The 19,206-nt window shown below is 48.4% G+C and overlaps 1 protein-coding gene across 5 annotated transcripts in view; it reads right to left on the bottom strand.

Moving 5' to 3' along the window:
* Positions 1–7: 7 nt before the first annotated feature.
* Positions 8–19,206, bottom strand: part of RGS4 (regulator of G protein signaling 4) — a 32,300-nt gene continuing 13,101 nt past the window's right edge. Inside the window, exons 1-6 of one of the 5 annotated variants that reach the window (XM_027902941.1) lie at positions 7,543–7,709; positions 7,214–7,441; positions 4,318–4,422; positions 3,313–3,374; positions 2,415–2,581; positions 8–1,893 (exon numbers count right to left, since the gene is read on the bottom strand). In XM_027902941.1, coding sequence (XP_027758742.1) covers positions 1,642–1,893; positions 2,415–2,581; positions 3,313–3,374; positions 4,318–4,412 — 576 coding nt within the window. In that variant the 5' untranslated portion in view covers positions 4,413–4,422; positions 7,214–7,441; positions 7,543–7,709 and the 3' untranslated portion in view covers positions 8–1,641. Of the gene's footprint in view, positions 1,894–2,414; positions 2,582–3,312; positions 3,375–4,317; positions 4,423–6,887; positions 7,135–7,213; positions 7,442–7,542; positions 7,710–19,206 lie in introns of those variants that run through there. The other 4 variants (XM_027902942.1, XM_027902943.1, XM_027902940.1 and 1 more) reach the window with 4 other exon arrangements.

The following is a 19,206-nucleotide window of genomic DNA, read 5'->3' as shown; positions in this document are numbered from 1 at the left end:
AATGATATTTTAGAAGAGTCTAACGTAAACATTTTTATTTAGAATGTATTCATCAATATTTAAATATCAATACAGTTTTTGCAATAGTTATCAAGAGTTCCCAGCACCAGGGGAAAATAAAACATAGCCACATGCTTGGCTACGTTCAGCACTTTTAGCAAGCCTCTCCATCTTTTAGCTGAACATGCAGGGCAATATATGTTAGTACATCGAATAAATACAAAATAAAGCAAATGTTAAAAAAGGCGTTTCTCTATGGGCCTGGAGAGCCACATCCTCCTCCTGCCATGCCAAAGCCCTGGTGTGAGAACTGTTGTCTGGACTGGGATGCAGAGTGCAGAATACACAGTTGCCAGAGCAGCAATACCTAATTAAGGAGAGACCAAGGGCTGGGGGAGAGTGAGATACCTGGTGCTGCAGCCCAAGGCAGCAAGTTCTGCAGCTTCTTCTTGTGCTTCCAACTGCAGGTCAGTGCCAGTTCAAAGCCCACAGCAAAGGCCATGTCTGACCACAGCAATTAAAAAGTAAGATGCCTTCTGGCAAAGCCCAGGAGCAGTAACGAGATAAACACATTCCTCCTATCATCTTCAGGAAAAGTGAGCTATGCTACTACTGAAGTGCAAACTCACATAAACATCACTATAAAAACCCTCAATGTTTTCAAGCACTCCCAAGCAGGGCCTTTCCTCCCCAGCTCTTGTGGTCCTGTTCCATCACAAACTGCTCCATACAAGCCAGGACAGGTACACCTGAATCCAAATGGCACTCCCAGAGTCAGGAATATACACCTGCCAGCGTGGGAGAGAAGGAACATGCTTCTCTTCTGCTCAGCTGAAGTATTTAACCTGGGAGCATGAAGGTCATAATTAATAATATATGAAATAATGAACCTCCACCAAAATAACAGCTCTGTAGCTCTAGGAAAGATCCTTGGCCAGCATAAATGTGAAGCTACATAGGGAGCAGCAGCCAGAGGGAAGAGCTTCCCTGTGATGGTGGCTGTGATGACTGAGAGAGGCTGTTTGAGAAGTTTTGGTCTCCCTTTGAGAACGAGCAGGAGCTCTTCCTATGCCTGATTACTGCAATGCAGCACAGCCTGAGCTCTGAGCAAACACTTCTGACAGCCTAGACACATTTGGGAGTTATATAAACTAAGGACTAAGTTATATAAAGCTAAGGACCAGAGCAAGTCCTTCTCACCTAAGCTTTTGCAGATAAGAAAGGGGAGATCACAGTCCCCGACGCTTCCCTGGGCTTCCTCTCTGCCCTGCTCCTTGCTGGGTGTCACGGGGTGACACCACAACTCTGGTCCCTGGGCAGGCAGTGCCGGGGCTGGGCGTGAGCTCCCAGCACCCGCCTGGGCTCGCAGGGCTCGCCAGACCCACAGTGGGCATGGGGGAGAGCACCCAGCCTTCCTGTCAGACACAGACTCCAGCGCTCCCACACCGACCGAGTCAGAGGAGGGTTTGCGACACAAACTGAGCCTGGATTGGGTTACAAATGCTGGCTGTTGCATGACATGGGATACAACTGGGACATTAGACAGCTACTGGAGACAGCTCTGTTGCTTCATGCCAATGAATGCTTTTGCTGCCGTATATTCTCGCGAGAGCCCAGCCCGCACCTGCCTTGCTTGCAGGTTCAGGCACACTGAGAGATGATGTTAGAGTTGCAGTCTAAGGTGTGAGTGTGGTTTCTCTTGCAGTTTTCGGGCCCACAGCCAGCCCCAGGTGGGCTGACCAAGTCCAGGTAGTAAGGGGACTTGAGAAAACGGCGGTATGAATCCTTTTCCATGAGGGTGAATATTTTTCTCTGAGCCTCATCAAAGCAGGACAGTGTAGGCTCCAGCATGTTGTGGCTTGTCTTCTCCCGTGTGCATGAATCCAAGTTCACCTGTGGGCCAAAGGGACAGCGTAAGTAGAACCTGTCCCAGAAGCGGCTGGCACAGGAAAGGGAAAATCCAAATTTCTCTCCACCAAGCGTGCTTGGTGAGCTGTTGTCTGAAATGGCTATTTGACACCCTTTGCCTCGGCAGAATCTGTGCAGCTGGATACCAATGCATCCCTGCTGCCAGAAGGACTGCTGGGGAGTCTGACACACATCCCGCTGGGATGCAGCCACTCAGGAAACTCAAATTGCATGGGAGCAGCTGGAATACTGGGAGTCATAGTCCTCTTGAGTTTCTCACATTTGAGTGTGCACATGGGATGGCCACATGGTTGCAACTAAACACACTTTCTCTCTATCCAAGTTTAACACAAAAGCAATAAAAATGACACCATTTCCTTGCTAACAAGCAGAGGAGCAGAACCCTTTCTCTCTTGTGAAACTACCAATCTCTACATCCCAGTACTGCTGGCCTGGTTCAGAACTGAGGATGATACCTTTGCCCAGGAAATGTTCTATGCACCTACCTCTTTTGTGGCCTGCACGGAGATGAACTCATCATAGATCTTTCTGGCCTTGGGGCTGAGCTTGGCTGGTGACTTGGTTTTTTTGTAGTCCTCACAACTGACCCAGAACTCGATGTTTTCCTCGCTGTACTCCGATTTGAGAAATGCACGGAAAGCAGCCAGTCCTCCTATGGATTGTTTAGAGGAAAACCAAGTCAGGTAAGAGTGTTGGTTCCTGGACAGTCATACCCATGAACCCCAGAAAACAGTGATTCTGGGTTCTCCTTGCCAGAGCTGAATGAGGAGCTCCCCTTGGTCTAGCAGCAGGGACAACTACTGCCTCCACGGCAGTCACTTGTGCATGATGTGGGAGGCTGGAATTCACAGTCCCGTGGGGATGTCACACGTGGGCCTCAGCTGCCTGCTCCCCCACTGTGACCCTCAGTGTCTCAGCCAGGAGAACACAAGCAACTCATGTGTTCCTATGAGGCCCCGAGGAGACAGACAACACACTTCCACGAGGTCTCAGGCCATGGGAACCATGTGAAGGAAACCCCAAGGACATCAGTGAAGCCCGGAACTGCTGGGAAGACAAAGTCTCCCAGGGGCTCAGCTGCAAACAATATCTCCACTTTTTCATTCTTGTTTAACCCACCACAAACTGCGTGTCCCAGTTTGCCCCCTCCTTACACACGGGCTATACCAGTTGCCTTCAAAAATGGGACAGATCAGCAGTAGGTCAAAACCACACATGATTCTTTGGGATTGACCCTTGCCTTGGATCTGAGCAAGAGGACCCTTCACCACCCACCCCTTCCAGAGGTCTACGTGGCCAAAGGAGATCTTGTGTGCTCCGAAGAGGCATAAGGTAAAACCCCATGTCCCCTCCCAGGACAGTATAAAGGTCCTCTTTACTTACTCTCATGATGGATCAAGTTTTCCAAAGAGTCTGCCCATTTTCTGACTTCCTCTTGGCTAAGCCTAGAAGGAGACAAAGGGAGAAACACAGGGAAGAGTTAAAGGGAGTACGGAAGGGACAAAATTCGTTTTTTTGCTCAGTACCATTAGAAAATATTTTTCCCTGATTGTTGTAAGAGCATACACAAGAGACCAAGAATGAAATGTCTACTTACTTTACAGATACCCCTGGGGATCCCAGATCTAATCTACAGAAATTTTGGGTTGCAATTCCTATCACCAGCCACAGGCTGGAAAGGAATTTTCCTGAAAAAATTGTTGTGGAATTTATGTTTATTTTGTGAGAGGCTGCATCTCTTGCTGGAGCACAGACCTGGAATCACTCTTATAGGTCGTATCAGTGAACTCCAAAGAGCTGATTTCTCTGATATGTCAGAAGAACAATAGTTATGTGGAAGAGAGAGGAATGTGGAAACTAGAAACATATGGGGAATGCATGAACACATCCTGCATTCCTTCTCCCTGCCACGCTAGAACATCTAGGGCTCATCTATTCCAGGAGCCTCTGGAGTCCTCTTTGGAGAGAACACCATCTCCTTGCACCAGTGACACCCTGGCAGGCTGCTCACTCTGTTTTCTCTCTCAGCACCTCTCTGCAGTTGCGTGGACCATTGCACAAATCCAGCTCCAAAAGACAGTGATGCTGATTCTGCAATGTGTCCAGTCGCATTGGGTCTGGGATTGGCGTTATTCCCCTGCCCAGGAGACAGCACATGCCTTCCCACATGCACACAGATATTGAATCACATAAGTGTTGGCAGAAAGGGATCTCTTGTTCAACCTTCTTCATGAAAAGGGACTGTCAACACTAGAGGACTATTGCCACACTAGATTCAAACACAGGTGTTCAGGAGGAACTAGGAAGCAGCAGCAGAAACACTAATGGAGTCCATCTTGATGAGGCAGTAAACAACATGCTTAGCTACACGACACCATCTACTCTTACCTCTGGCTTGAGGATATCTTCTCCTTCTTGCCCTGGGAAGAGCTGTAGTCACAGGAGTCTGACTTCTGCAGCAAGAAACCCAGACGGTGCTTCATGTCTTTGGCACTGAAAGAAACAAATCGAGGAGGAGATGAAGGTAATGCATTACACTCCCTCTGCAGCCTCCTCACTGCACAAGCTCCTTCAGCATTACTCAGTGACACCAATGCAGGTCATTGCTGGTGACTTCACTGCTGACTTTACACTCCTCACATAATGCACATTTCTGTTTCTAGACAAATACAACGATGTCAAAGAAGTAATTTTTCATATTCAACAGCCCCATTTCCTTGCTGAGAAGGTCATCAGCCTAGAGGGCTGGCAAAGGGGGAGAAGCTGCTGTTTTCCTACTCTTTCCAGTTAAAATATTGTGATAGAAAGGCATCTCCATGCTGTGTGTGTTAGTTTTCCTTAAGCTGATTTGCCCAGCTACCAATGACTGCTTCTTACACCCTTACTAATCCTTTCCTGCAGCCCTTGCCATGTCCCCACCTCATCACCCAGCTACAGGAACAGCAGGACCATGCCAGGCCACTCTACCAAGAGGCTGCCCATGACAGAAAGGGAAGGGAGGAAGCCAAGGGCTTGGAGCAGGATTGTGGGGTGAGATCAGGGGATGAGCCGAAAGTTTCACCATGACCAGCCTACACTGACTACAAGCTACTCCCTTGCTCCACAGCAAGCTCCTCTGAGGACGCATCCTTAATTTTTTTCTTCCTTGTAGTGTGCTCAGGACAATCATTTCCTGACATCAGCATCTAGTTAAGCAACTGGTATTGGCCTTGGCATCTCTCTGGGTTTTCTTCCAGTTTAAGAATGAGAGGTGGGTAAATCAGTCCTGCTTGCTCAGGTGTGCGAGCCCTGGCCTGTCGCAGGGTGCAATGATAGTATGAGCAGGAAATTCTTCTCCTGCTCATCAGATCTGAGCTGGAAAAAAAGCAGAGGCTATGCCACAGGACTGAACTCTGGTAGCTGCTCAGCCTCCCATCACTGCTCTTTGCTCCAGCTGTAGCACCCTGTCAGCTATCCTGGCAATATCTTATCTCATTGCTTGCTCAAATCCAGCCCTCCAGTGAGAGCCAAGGAAATTCACAGCTGCTCTAGAGCAGGGTGCATGTGGACAGGACCAACACTCAGGCTCTGCCCAGGCAGACATGGGGACTCTGTGCTGCCATGCTCCTTGCCCCAGGGGAAGGAGACCACTCAGGTCTGCAGGAACAATGCAGCAGGAGGAAACAAGACACTGCTGCTTGCTCCGAGTCCCGCAGCCTTCTGGGAGAGAGGGATTTTTGTTTAGGAATCCTGGACAAAGGTGCTTAAAAGATGCCAACTTTTTTTCTTTGCATTTTTTCAAATGCCTTTTTTTTTTTTTTCCATCTCCATCAAGTATTTCTGCAAATCAGAGTGGAGGGTGTCAATATTTTTTCCTTGCATTTTCAGCACCTGTTTTCAAATCCAACCATGAACAGGGAGCTTTTCCCCCCCAGATGAGAACCAGCTGAGTCTCTGTTTGCATTTTCCCAACCCATTGCACAGCTGCTGGGAAGCAGCCTCGGGAGCGCTGCTGAGGGCACGAGAGGGTGGAAAAGCAGTGCTGCACCAGAGACCTGTGCAAGTTTGCATGGGCTTGGTGAGCAGGGAGTATTGTGCCACCCTGCTGGGGATCTCCAGGGTCCACAGCACCTGAAGAAGAATAACACCCTTCCAGGAGGGATCGTGGCCGCCCTGCAGGCACGGAGACCCCTCACACTGGGCTGTGGGGCAGCCCACGCAGCCGAGGCTGTGCCTAGGGGTGTGGCAGGCTCTGCCACTGCAGGAGTGCCTGGACGGTCCCGCACACTGGGACGCAGCCAGATCCTGCACCCACGGCAGGGGTGCAGCTCAGCCCACCCTGACTGGCACTGCACTGTGGGTGTATGATGAGCCCCACACCAGCCCCACAGTGCTGTGCACCGGGGGTAGAGCCTGACCTGGCCCCCTCACCATCACTGCACACCCGGGGAACTCGCCCTGACCCCACGCCGGCTGGTGCCGCATCCAGATCTACAGTGCCCTGGGCTGGTTCGCAAACCTGCCTGCTGGCAGACGGGTCTCTGGTCCTGCCAGGCTGGGTTTCTGCATTTGGGATCCGTTTTGGGGGATAATCCCTAATTTTTATCCTGTCTGCCTTGCTTCCCCCTCAAAACATCAAGATAAAAATCAGCAGTGTGAGGATTCAAAGGAGAAAAGGGGTGCAAAGCTTGCGGCAGAAACAGCTGACAGGAATATAAAAATATAGCAATGCTAAGAGCTCCTTGTTTTGCTGATGGGAAGGATGGGTTTAGCGTTCCCTTAGCCCAGCACGAAACCTTTCTGCAATCCTGCTTTTAACAGAAAAAAAGCCTCAAAAGCCTCTAAGCAATCATTTGTATGTAATCTTAAAAAATAATCAGAGCCAAATCTGCCTTTTCTGCTTCAGACACAAAGCGCAATGCATCAGCGCATCTCCGGGCTAACAAGACCATTACCAGATGCTCAGAAATAAACAGTACCTTTTTAAGCAAGTGGCTGGCAGTGCAGCGAGTCCCTTGCACATCTTGCTCCCGGGGTCGGTTCAGTATTCCAGGAAAAACAACAAAGCAGGAGGCGGCAGAGGCAGCGCACGGGTCCTGCGCCGACTGCAGAATTCAGTCTGGTCTCTGAGCCAGCTGCGCTGCCTTGGCTCTGTTTTATAGCCTAGCCCAGACAGCCCAGCAGCACTGGGTGACCCAGTCAGGAGTCAGCACAGCAGCAGCACCCGTCCCCTTTTTGCCCACCCAAGAGGAAGAGGCTGACGTATAAACCCAGACAAAGGAGTGAGTGAGATTGAAAACCTTACCAGAAACGAAGCTTGGTGTCTGGCTGCAGAGGTGGATTCTTTTAAAAGGGATGAAAAAGCTTCAGGGACTTTCCTCTATTGCAGGAAGTTGGAATGGTGCAGTTAGAAATCTAGAGATTTTCAGGGGGTGTACAGAGAGTAAAAAGGATAAGAGAATCAATTCTGAGAAGCGGGATGAGCTTTGCTGGCTCCTCTGTTCATTTCCTTTCTTCTTCTATTTAAAGTAACCTGGAGAAAAAAAGGGACAAGAATTTTAAACACAAAAGGTTCCCGTAATCCCAACAAATGGAAAAAACAGAACTCCTAAGGAAAGAAGAATGTAAATTCACCAGAAAACTACCCAGGCAGATGAGACTGTCCTGTTTTATTCTAGAGTCATGTGAATATATACTTTTGGTGAGGCTGAAATGAAAGCTCTGAGGGGCACATCACTATTGGAATATAAAATGTGCATGTCTCAGCACAAAGATTCGAGGACAGCTCATGTGCATGGGTGGAGAAAAGAAATTCAGGAGGGTGGCAACCCGTCTGCCTTAGAGAGGGGTATTGCTGCAATACCTCACTTCTCCAGTTGTACTTGTCCCTAATCAAAAGCCAGACCCTGGGACTCGGGAATCCCCAAAGAAAGATGTGGAAGTAAAACAATAGACATAAATGTGCCTGACCAGAGAGGACTTTGAAGCAGTGCTGAGTGTACCTGGTGCTAAAGAATGGACTCATGAAACACGTGGCTGCGGGGGTGTTTGGTGGTGACCAAACACTGCACTGCCTGGCTCTGCTGTAGTCCCAAGAAGAACAAAATTACTTCAGCTACACCACTTGTCCTCAGCTCTTGGATGGTACAGAAGGCAGTTGCTCCTCTGGAGAGAGAGAATTGGCTGATATTTATTGAGTTGCAGCTCAGCACAGCCTGTACCATCATTATAAAAGAGGGGAAAGCTTTGGGCAGACGGACATGCATATGGTCTTCTGCATTCTAAGTCTTGCTCCTGCTGTGAAATAAAGAAGCTTCTGATCAGCAGCAGGCTGTCTGCCCACGCTACCCACTGCTGTGTCCCTTCTCCTAGAAACCTTTCAATACTTTGCCTGTGACCTGCAGAAGTTGCAGGATGAGTTTTTCCCTCCTGTGTCTCTAGAGCCTACAGCCAGCAGCACACACAACCCAAATCCTGGATGATTACCTGCCTTGGCATACTGCATCCCCTCAGGTCATTAACTGTGCTGAAAGGCAGTGCTCTGATTAACTGTAAAACGCTTTTGTAGGAAAACCATCCTGCTGCCAAACCTGAGGACACGTGCCTTCAAATCCTGCACTGTTCCAATTAAAAACCAGTTCCAGCTCAGGGCAGTGTAAAATTTTTACTGAGTGAATTCCCTTGTCTTTTTTTGTGTTAATGAGTTGACAGAACTTGGGTGGATCTGTATGAAGTAACTGAGCACTGGCAGAGTTGGTGCCAAAACTCTCTGATGTCTTCTGTTTGGGGACATGAGAAGTCAAAGGGCAGAATATGGCCAACAGGAAAAAAACCTCAATTAATTATTTGCTAAATATTTAATTAATTTAATTTTAATCTCAAACTGGTGCAATGTTACTGCTGGCCATGTGCAAATGATGTACTTTCATTCAAACAATTCACAAGCTCAAGATGGCAGACACAGTGAGTGTCTGCAGACCAGAGCCAGACCACCTGCCTCAGAAGGTCCCAAAGGCTGCTTGCTAGGGCAGTGAGCTTCTGTGCAGAACACAAAAATTCTGCAGTTCTCTGCAAATTGTTGTGTAAACTGATTTAGGAATGTCACACTTTGCTATGGATTGTAAGCATGTTTGCTGCGTGGCTCTAATGACACTCAAATGCTGGTGGTCTCAACATCAGGTCACCTTCTGCATTCCCCAACTTCTGTGTGAGCAGGCTCTAATTGGAAATTTTTAACGCTGCCATCACAACAGCCAGCCCAAAGGGCTTTGCAATTAAGAGCATCCTCCCTAGACTGGGTATGCAGGCTCCTAGAAACTCTGCAGTTGAAATTTCCCTTTTTCCAGTTCATTAACACAGGCTGGTTCACTCTGGCCCTCTTGTGAGGAGTTTGGGCTTGTGTACTGTTTCTCCTCTAAGCTGTGTTTTCCAGCTGTTGCAGTTTAATATCCTCTCAGCTGCTCCAGCTGGTCCCAAATTTAAAGTACCCCTTTCCATCTCTCACTGTCGTAGTCAGGCCTCTTCTCCCAGGGTACAGGCTGTGCTGTGCTCAATACCAAAATCTCCTCCTCCTCCTCCCTGCCAGTTAGGGAAGCGGCAGCTCATGCCACGTTTTATGCCTGTCACGTCATCTGTGCCTTGCTTCACCTGCAGCGTGGAGAGCTCAGCAGCGAGGATGGGCTGGGGGTGGGGGCTCCCTGGCTTGGCCATCCCTTGGCATTGTGGTGCTCTGGAGGCACCCAGGAGCTCACAGAGCCAGCACAATCATAAACGTCTGCGGTACCCACCGTGGCATCCCTCGTCCCCCACCCACTCGCTCCTGCTGCATCCCACACCCTCCCCAGGCAGCTGGAGACGAGGCTGTGAATTGGAGCTTTCCCTCCCACCACCGATTTTAGGGAAAAACGTCACACGCGTGTGCTCACCCCCGTACACAAGTGAGTGTGGGATGTGTCCCTGGGCTTGGCTGCAGCCAAGAGGCAGGCCGTGGGAGGAGGCAGGGAGCACGGGAACGCTGCTTCCGTGGTCATTGCCCAGAGTCCAGCTACTGCAGGCTCTTGCCCTCCCGCCTCATCCCTCCCCATCTCCGAGCAGCACGCCGTGGGATGTGAGCACACAGGGAAGATGCTGCTCTGCGTCACTGGAAACTGAGAGGGCGTGACATGGCAGCTGTGAGGATGTGCTGCTGGGCCACAGCCTCTCCTGTCACAGATACCTTCCCCAGTCCTCCTTGCAGAGGATCAGTGACCCGCTCTTCCCCCTCTCACGTCTTACAAAGCCAGACAAGCATCTTGGGATCGGGCTGGCAAATGCTGGGTGCACAGAGGGACACTGGGCAAGGCACTGTCCATCTTTCCCACAGGCATTCCCATCCCAATACACGTCTAGCAGACAGCGTTGCTGAGGAACTGGAGCAGTGCCCATTCAACTGAGAAGCACCAGCCTGGGTGGCACTGGCCCCCAAGGCCCCAGGCTGAAGCTCTGCACGATCAGCTGCTCTGGTGACATTTCTGCCCAGTTGAGCGGCCCTGAAGCAGAGCCCTCCTGTGGGAAGTGGGCCTGGAGCTATGCTGAACTCCCTGATTTTCTTCTCCTGTACTCCAGCCCCAAGCACTCTGCACAAAATCCCTTCCAGTGCAACTGCCCACCATTGATTTCTTTCCAGTACACCTGTTAGTGGGTAGGATTTCCTTCCAGTACTGAAGGTTGCATCTTATTCATGTAGATATGTAGTTTGAGTGAATTATAGCTAATGAGCTGGGAGCAGAGAGTCCTGGAAGGACCATTTGACTCTGAATTCGAGTGAATGAACTCAGCACGTGCCTGTGCCTGACACTGCATGCAGCCATGCTTCCTGTCCCAGGGCACTGGCTGTGGCCTGACCCCTCTAAAAGAGACATGGAGAGGCCACACTTTCCCCATAGGGTCCCCCAGCCAGCCCTGGGATTCCCAGAAACTCTGTTCCACAGCATACTCTGAGGAAATTGTCCTTTCCCATGTCTCTGCAGTGCACCACCTGACTTCACGCATGACCACAGACATGGCCCTCGCAAACAGCCCCCAGAGGCAGCCTTGGAGCAGAAAGCATCTCTTCCCAAATTAGTCCTGAGAGAGGGATGACTCACCATTCTGCAACATGGTTAATTTGCTGCTCACATGGAAACCTTCTTGAGTGGATGTATCTCCAGGCTGACCCAGTCAACCTCCTGCTTCTCTTGCACAGGGCGAAGACGAACTTTTAAAGGCAAAGCAGCTTTGTTTTGCTGTCCTAGTTTCTTGCTGAGCCTGCTCCTCTCTGAAGTGATGCTCTGTAAACTGTTAGCACATTCATTCAGCAAGTTCCTTAGCTCCAACTTCACACAGTCCGTACAACCAAACATACAATCCATACAATTTTCCCATGCTCTCAGGTGTTTCCTACCTATACGGGCAAGTACATCATCAGTGGACTTTTGTAATTTCTAAGGGCTTGGAATTTCCTAATTGTTTGAAGGGAGTGGTAGGAGTTGTTGGGTTTTTCTTTCCTTGAACCCTCAGTTTTTGGGTTGCTTACTTCTTCTATTACTACCCTGAAGAAAATATTTCATTTTGTATCAAAGGAAGAATTTTGTTCAGCCCAAATGGATGGGGTTTTTTTCCTCTCCTGGTTTGCGTTTGCTAATGAAATAAGTGTGTTTGGGTGGGGTTTTTTGTCTGGCTATTGTTGTTTATGGGCATCAGACCACAGAAAAAGCTATGATTTGAGTAACTTGCCTTCCAATTTCCCAAATCTGTCTCATCCATCTTGATTAACAGCCCCTTAAACATTTCCTGCTAATCACTAAGACAGTTTTGAATAGCACTGGACCACAAACCAAGTCAACATATGGCTGTTCACTGAAGCTTTCTAAACATTAAAACCTCTTTGAAATGTCTCATTTAGCCACTTTTAGTCCCTTTAATACGGACTTTATGACATTTGAAGCCAAATATTGATAGCAAGTCATATTCACTTATACATCTATTTCACCACTGTAACTCCCTCATAAAAAAACTATTAAGCTCATTAGAAAAGGTCTATTTTTTCCATTCAATCACGTCAGCTGGTATCAATTACATCACCACCTTTTTCAAATGAGCCTGCTATCGTCCATACTAATAGTGCTCCTGCACTGATAAACAGGTTACCAGCTCCGTGACTATACAGCTCACCTGCTCTTAGAGAATCACAGAATCATTAAGGTTGGAAAAGACCTCCCAGATTATCGAATCCAGCCTTTGACCCAACACCAGGATGCCAAGTAAAACATAGCACTAAGTGTTAAGTCCAGGCATTTCTTGAACACCTCCAGGGACAGTGACTCCACCACTTCCTTGGTCAGCTTGTACCTGTGCTTAACCACCCTTTCAGTGAAGAAATTCTTCCTGATATCCAGCTGAACCTCCCCTGGCACAGCTTGAGGCCATTTCCTCCTATCCTCTTGCTGGTTGCCTGGAAGAAGAGACCAACCCCCTCCTGTCTACAGCCTCCTTCCAGGTAGTTGTAGAGAGTGATCTCTTCATCCAGATACTTGATAAAGATATTGAAGAGAACTGGCCCCAGTACTGCATCTTGGGGAACCCCACTAGTGACTGGCTGCCAGGGGGATGTGGCACCATTCACCACCACACTCCCAGCCTGGCCATCCAGACAGTTTTTAACCCAGTGAAAAGTGCACCTGTCCAAGCCATGGGCTGTGAGCTTCTCCAGGAGAACGCTGTGGGAAGAAAAGAAAGCGTGGCTTTCTTCCAATATCCTTTTAATCTAAACTGTATGAATGTATTCTAAACGTATTCCAAAATAAACTGTGCTTTGTCCTGAGAGCTCTTTGGCCCATTCCTCCAAGAGTCTTAGTGCAAGCCAGTTGCACCCAGTTGACATAAGACTGTGTGGATGATCCCCACATGGCGTAGGCCCAGTCAAGGACACAATAGACATTGAGCAGACACTGTGTGTCAGGACTGCCTGCAGCCCCCCTGGAAGTCTCCCAGTGCCAGACCCCAATACTGCCATTGCTACTTCTGTGCCTGGGTGTGCCAGGCAGCTGCCCTTGTCCTGCCTGTGTGCTGCCAGCCCCTCCTCAGCCCACACAGCCTGGCTGAAGCACAATGCCCGAGAGCTGGGTGCTGCTCCTACTGAGCTCTAGTGACACACACACCACTGGCTGCTCACAGTGAACAACTTCATCCTTGCCAGCAACCAGGCCAAAGTATTTTCACTCCGCCTTTTGATCTGATATAGTGTAGCATGAATGTAGCTGCTGTTGGTTTAAATACACAATTGTGTGTTCCTTCATGTTCTTTGCAAATGGTTTGCACGTGCTGTTTGAAGCTCACTGGGAAGCTCCCTATCGAGCCAGGAGCCGTGATGTGCTCAGACTGACCTTGTGGGCCCATCACCACAAGAGCTTACAGTCAAAGGTTTGTGCACACCTCTCACCCGTGGGCTGATTGCTTCACCTGAAGGTGCGCTGAGGTATAGAGGAGGAGGAGGAGGCACAAAGGGAGGCAGCAAGAGGGTTGATGCGCCAGAAATTAAGACGTCTTTATATACAGTGTGCAACAAAACCACTCCTCGTGCCTTGAGCACCTTAGCAACCCAGCTGTGCAGTGACTTCTGTTCTACAGCTTTAAAAATCCTAACTTTTTAATATGATTGAGCCATCTTCTGCCTAGATAATTACTGGAGGAGTGAAGTTACAAGCTGCGAGGCTAAATCTTTCATCACTGCAGATCTAGTGGGACCTACTGTCTTAACCTCAGAGGGACCTTTCTTCCTCCCTTCCCTCTTATCTTTCTAGTGGCAGCTGAGCAGGATTAGAGCTGCCAGACCACAAGGGCCCATGCCAGGGAAAAAAGGGTAGATCTTTATTGACTAGTGCAAATCCCAGGGGACATTTTGTCAGTGAGGTCATGGCTCAGCATCCTAAACACACAACTGCTCTGGTCACAGTTTAGTCGTTGAGTTCTCTAAGTCTGATAAGAGAACGTAGCTTGGAAAACCACAAGCATCTGTCTATGCCTGTCTCAAGGGTATGCCTGTAATTTAAAAAGTGATGTCTGACACATCTGTGAATAGGGTGGCAAGCATCATGATTGCGGGCTAAAGAAACACAAAAGCAAGGACAAGCAGCTGCAGCAGAGAAACAGCATCTTTTCAAAAGCACTGCGATGCCAGCCTGCTGCATTCAATGGCTGAGGTAACTTGGAATAGCAGTAAACGCTCTTCATGTGGCCCTAGCCTGAGAGGGAGTTGGAAAAGGTGCCAGGTATTCAACTGATCACTCAGCCCTGATCTGCATATAGTTTACCACTCACAAAAAGGCAGCAGCTGATCTTAACCTGAAGTTTCTTGACCTGTGTCTTGGAGGATAGAGCATACAACAGACACAGAGAGACCACTGGAAAACAGCCACTGCTTGCTGAGCTCTGTTTTGTCGGGACCTCTTGCCATTTAAAATTTATATTGCGGCAGTACTGAAAATCCAAGCAGACCTGAGTTTCACTGTGCCACAGAGGAAGAATGAAAGAAAAAAAAGCAAGAGAAAGAGCTGCGAGCAAAATCTATGGCACATGGCCCTGCAGCTGATGCTCCCAGCACCACGCTGAGAGCGACAACATTTAATGCCTTACCATTTAGAAATTTCTGCTTTTCCCCAAAAAAGAAATAAATGCTTCATGTTGTTACATTTTATCCCTCTGAACTTCTCAGCAGGATGCAAGTGGCTGAGATCTTACTGTCTCTTCTGAAACCCTGTTTGTCAGTCTTTCTGGTACTCCAGATGCAGGCTGGATGCTAAAGACTGCAATTACTGGCTCAGCAGGTGAGCCTCCTGCAAGCTGCTATCCCAAGGCACATTCATGCTTTAGTGTTTCAGCTGGAAATAAGTTTTAACACAAAAGGAAAAAATATGGGCTTCTGCACCTGTTTTGAATCAAGCCTCCAGCATCCATAACTGGCTCATCTAACACAAGATTACTTGGATCACACAAGAATACAACCAACACCACTGAAGCAATCCTAAAGTATCATCCACAGAGGACTTGCGGTCCCAAAGATATAATGCAAAATATCAAAGGAGATGCTACTTTGGATAATCTTAGAGATGGAGGTACAAAGGTACATTATGGACCTGGACTTTCTCAGATCAAGTATGCTCAGCTTCAGGGCATTGTTTCTGATCACTGGAGAGACAAGCCAGCTATAAAGACATGCATGATATCAAAAGGAGTTACACTGTTCAGCATGATCATGGTATAAATTGACTCATCATGTACAAAGCATTTTATATGTCAAAAATACAGAGTGTTTATCTTATTTGTGCATCATAGGAAATTGCAATTTGTGACAAATTTTGTGAAATAATGCTGCAGTCCCAGTCAGCCCAGCTAAACCTCACCTACCAAACCCTCACGTGAGATTGCCACTCAGCCTAATTTCATGGGCTTGTCTCACCTGGAAAGGATTCCCAGACACAGACCCTGAGCTGTTACACAGAGCACTAAATGCCCATAAAAACATGCCAAATATCCCATCAGCCAGCAAATCCTCCCTGGGCATTGCTTGTTCTTTCCCTCTGTCACTGAGACAGCCTACACCATGACCATGCTGCATTGTGCATTCACCTCTGCTCCATGAGACATTTCCTACCCCTTTGCTGCCAGTGATCCCTGTCTGTATTCCCTTGTCCTGTGAACAGCAGCATCCTGGGGTGCCTGTGAAGGCAATTCCTGAGAAATAGGATGGAGCCACATTTGCCAGGAATGGAAAAGGCAGGGGTCATGAGAGCCGGGAAGGAGAAGAATGGCCAGTGATGTACAGAGGGCACAGGAAGCTACGTGAGGAGAGGCCTCAGAGATGAGCCGTGGGAAGGAAGGCATGTCCCACAGCATCTGGATGAGACAATCCTTGGGAATGCTGTCCAGCAGCCAAGGGTCTCCAGGGACACTCAGTTGCCTCTGGAGGGAGCATGTGCATGTGCTGAGTGGCCTTGCTGACCTGCAAGGGAAGCTGGTGAGCTGAAGGCAGTGCCTCAGTGCTTTGGGGAAGTGTGGCAGGATCTCTAGGGAAGCTGTGCCAGACACAGGCCTCCAGGATGATCCTTCTGCTCGGCAGCATCCTAACTGTCTTGACTGTTATCTTGTGTTTGACATGCATCATGGAGAATCACTTACGTTCTGAGTAAGAGCAGCTAAAAATAGTGCTAATATAACAAGGATGAGAGATGAATTTACAAAGTGGAGCAAGAAAGCCCAGAAGCCCCTCGCTGTCATTATACACTCCCACAGCTTTCAGACATGCTTTCAACAGCAAATGCTCTTGCTGTTTGTTAGGCAAAAAAGCAAACTGCCTATGACAGTCACAGATGCCTTGAAGGCTTCATATTGGAGTGATTTCTTTTTGCCCCCTTTTCCTTCAACACACCTTACTGCTCTTCACTTTGTGACCCTGATTCCTCCAACCAAAACACATGGGGCTTAGCTGTCAGCAGGTGTGCAGAGCATCTGGTAAACCATGACATCAAACCTTTCTCTGTGAGAGAACAGACTGGTTTTCTGTCGTTTTCTAAGTGAGCACCAACGAGGCATTTCTCCCTTATCAGAGAAAGACGTGGACAGAAACACGTATGGCTTTGTTCGAGCTCAGCCTCAGGGTACTGCAATTTCTGCCACGTTCAGAGGGTCTGTCCCTTCTGATGTGGCCTCGTGCATCTGCAGCTCAATCCCTGAATAAGCACAATGGATCTGTGCAATTTTTAAGCACTTGTTGATGAGAGAGAAGCAGAAGGTTCAAAAGGGGAAACATCCAAGATCTCAGGCTACCATACCTGGATCCCTGGTGCTCCCATTCCTTCATATGGGGCAAAAGGTACTCTTGGTTGTATGAGGGCACACACAAAGAAAGAAACACAATTGCACCTCACCGGACTACCTGCCTAACACCTCTTGCAGGCTGAAGGAGCCCTGAGTTTAAGCCTTATCTTAAGAAAAATGGCCATTTCCCCCTTCAGAGTTCAGCCATTTGAATAGGAAGGCCAAGATGAACCACTGCCCTGCTGCTGTCTCTCACCTGTCTCACACACGCTGCTCTAACCACACTCTGCACAGCATGCAGCCCTGCACAGACCCTGAGCAATCCCTGCCCTGCTGTGAGTATAATGCAGAGGAAGTGGCTCATTTAAAGTCTCCCAAATATTCCGGAGGCTTCTGGGGGTGCTTACTTCTCCTGTTCTAATAGACAAGGGCTCCAGGGAAGCTACCTTGCAATTTGAGCTGTATTTAGAGTGACAGGCAGCTGATGCAAAACAGGCTCAAAAGGCAGTTTGGGAAAGATAAGTTGGATAGGGAGAGGCCTGGCTCACCCTTCCCGTAGCTGCAATAAAGCGTTTGATGTGTCCCTTCTCTGCGCTTGGTCACGTTCCTGCTGCCTCTGTGTTTCATATTATGCAACTGATTGACTTTGAAAGATATGAGAACAAAGTGTCTGCGTGCCCTACTCCCCGATGCGCGGTGTGTTAGACTGGAGCAGGAATCAAAACACGCCCTGAAGCCTGGTTTCTCTGCTAATCTCTTGTGCTCAGATCTTTGTTATGCCGGGGGACTCTGTGCTACAGCAATCTAAAGGCACCGTCCTGAGTGTGGTTCCAGTGGTCTTCAGAGCTGTTCTGCTGCATCTTCCCAGTAAGGACTGGGATGCTTTCTGTATCCAGTAAAAAACTGTGTTCACACAGGACTTCTCTCTCTCATGGTTAATGAGCAACTCTTGAAGCAGACTCTAATTAATAAGCTGAAGGAAGTAAGCCAGGAGGCACAGAGGCCAGCTGCCTTGTTAACCTGTATCCTGATCACAAAACATTAAAAAAGTCAGGGAGAAAGGAGTGGGACCAAGAGCATCACCTGCTCAAGCAGTGCCCTGACCCCTGAAAGCATGGCTCAGGGTATTTCTAATGAAAGCTCAGACTGCTCCTGCTCCTAGAGCAGGAGCCAGCATGTTCCAGTTTAGCATCTTCGGCCCAGTGCCACGTTCCCAGGGCTGATCCACCAAAAGGACTTTACACCGTGATGGTCACACAAGGAGGGAACAGGCACTGCCAGCAGATGACACCCACACTGTGTACTTTCACAGCCAAGGTACATCAGTGTGATAGCGCTGAGCTTCACAGAGTTACTCCGCTGCATGAAATCTGGTGCTTACAAGAGTGAGTTTGCTTCTGTTGTTCTCCATTTCCCTGCATCCAGCTGTGGATTGCCTTTACTTACGGCTCCTGGATAACAGAGGCTGAATCCCACTGCGATTTTTAAATTCTCTAATATATGTGCACTTGGTTCAAAACCCATCAAGTCCAGTACAGGAAGCATGTTGGACTCTTTCAGCAGCAGAGACCAAAGTAGGCTCAAATTTTGAAGAAATTATCTCTGAAATCCTGCTTGACTTTGTTCTGTATGAGTCACATAAGGTAATGTGCAGCAGAGGCTGGAAAGGGAATGGGGACAGCTCTAAAAGCTCCTCTTCAATTTCCCCTTCAGATATTGCCTGGAGTTGTTTACAAGAGAGAAGGGGGAAGATATCAGCCCTCACCCCTAAACTAACAGAGTCTTGCAGCAAATCTATGAGTGGAACAGTATCTGCTTGCTATTACAACAAAACAGTAACAGACCCTGAACCCCAAAATGACCCACAGTAAATGCTCAGGTTTTATTACATGGGGACATGGAAATTACTCACAGCCAAGACTCCATCAAATTGTTATCCAAACTATTCTGTGTTCTACAGCTGTTAATGTATTTTCAGTTAATCTGTTCAGTTAACTGGTGCAGAAACATGACTACCTCAACCAGCCTCCACTGATGAACTGACTGGCCTGATTATTCAGGGTTCAAACTTCAGTGAAGGAAATACTTTGTTTAGCAGCAAGTTCATCAGATCAAAACCTCCAAGGGGCTTGGGTGGAGACACCCTCTAATCCCTTTCTAATCAGTCCAGAATCCCCAAATATTCAGCCACAGAAGAGCAGTGCTGACCTAGCATGGACAGGGCTCAGAAGCAGTGTAAGTAGACACTGGTAAGGAGGAAAAGCATAAGAACATGAGCAGTCCTGCACAGGGAATGAAGGGAGGGAGAGCAGAGTGTACTGTGCACACAGATGGGCTGCTGAAGGTCAGTGCAGAACAAATGGATGAGATACTGAAGCTTTCAATCAACTACATGGCTAAGAAATCAAAGTATTTTCCCCAGAAGGTAAAAGGCCACCAACCTGGGACTGTGAAGCCAAAAGCACT

The sequence above is a fragment of the Empidonax traillii genome, unplaced genomic scaffold (genome assembly GCF_003031625.1).
Source record: "Empidonax traillii isolate 1590-97213 ecotype Southwest subspecies unplaced genomic scaffold, ASM303162v1 scaffold923:size341358, whole genome shotgun sequence".
Taxonomy (NCBI): Eukaryota; Metazoa; Chordata; class Aves; order Passeriformes; family Tyrannidae; genus Empidonax; species Empidonax traillii.
The sequence above is the reverse complement of the archived record's forward strand: the minus strand, read 5'-3'. Positions and strand labels throughout refer to the sequence as shown.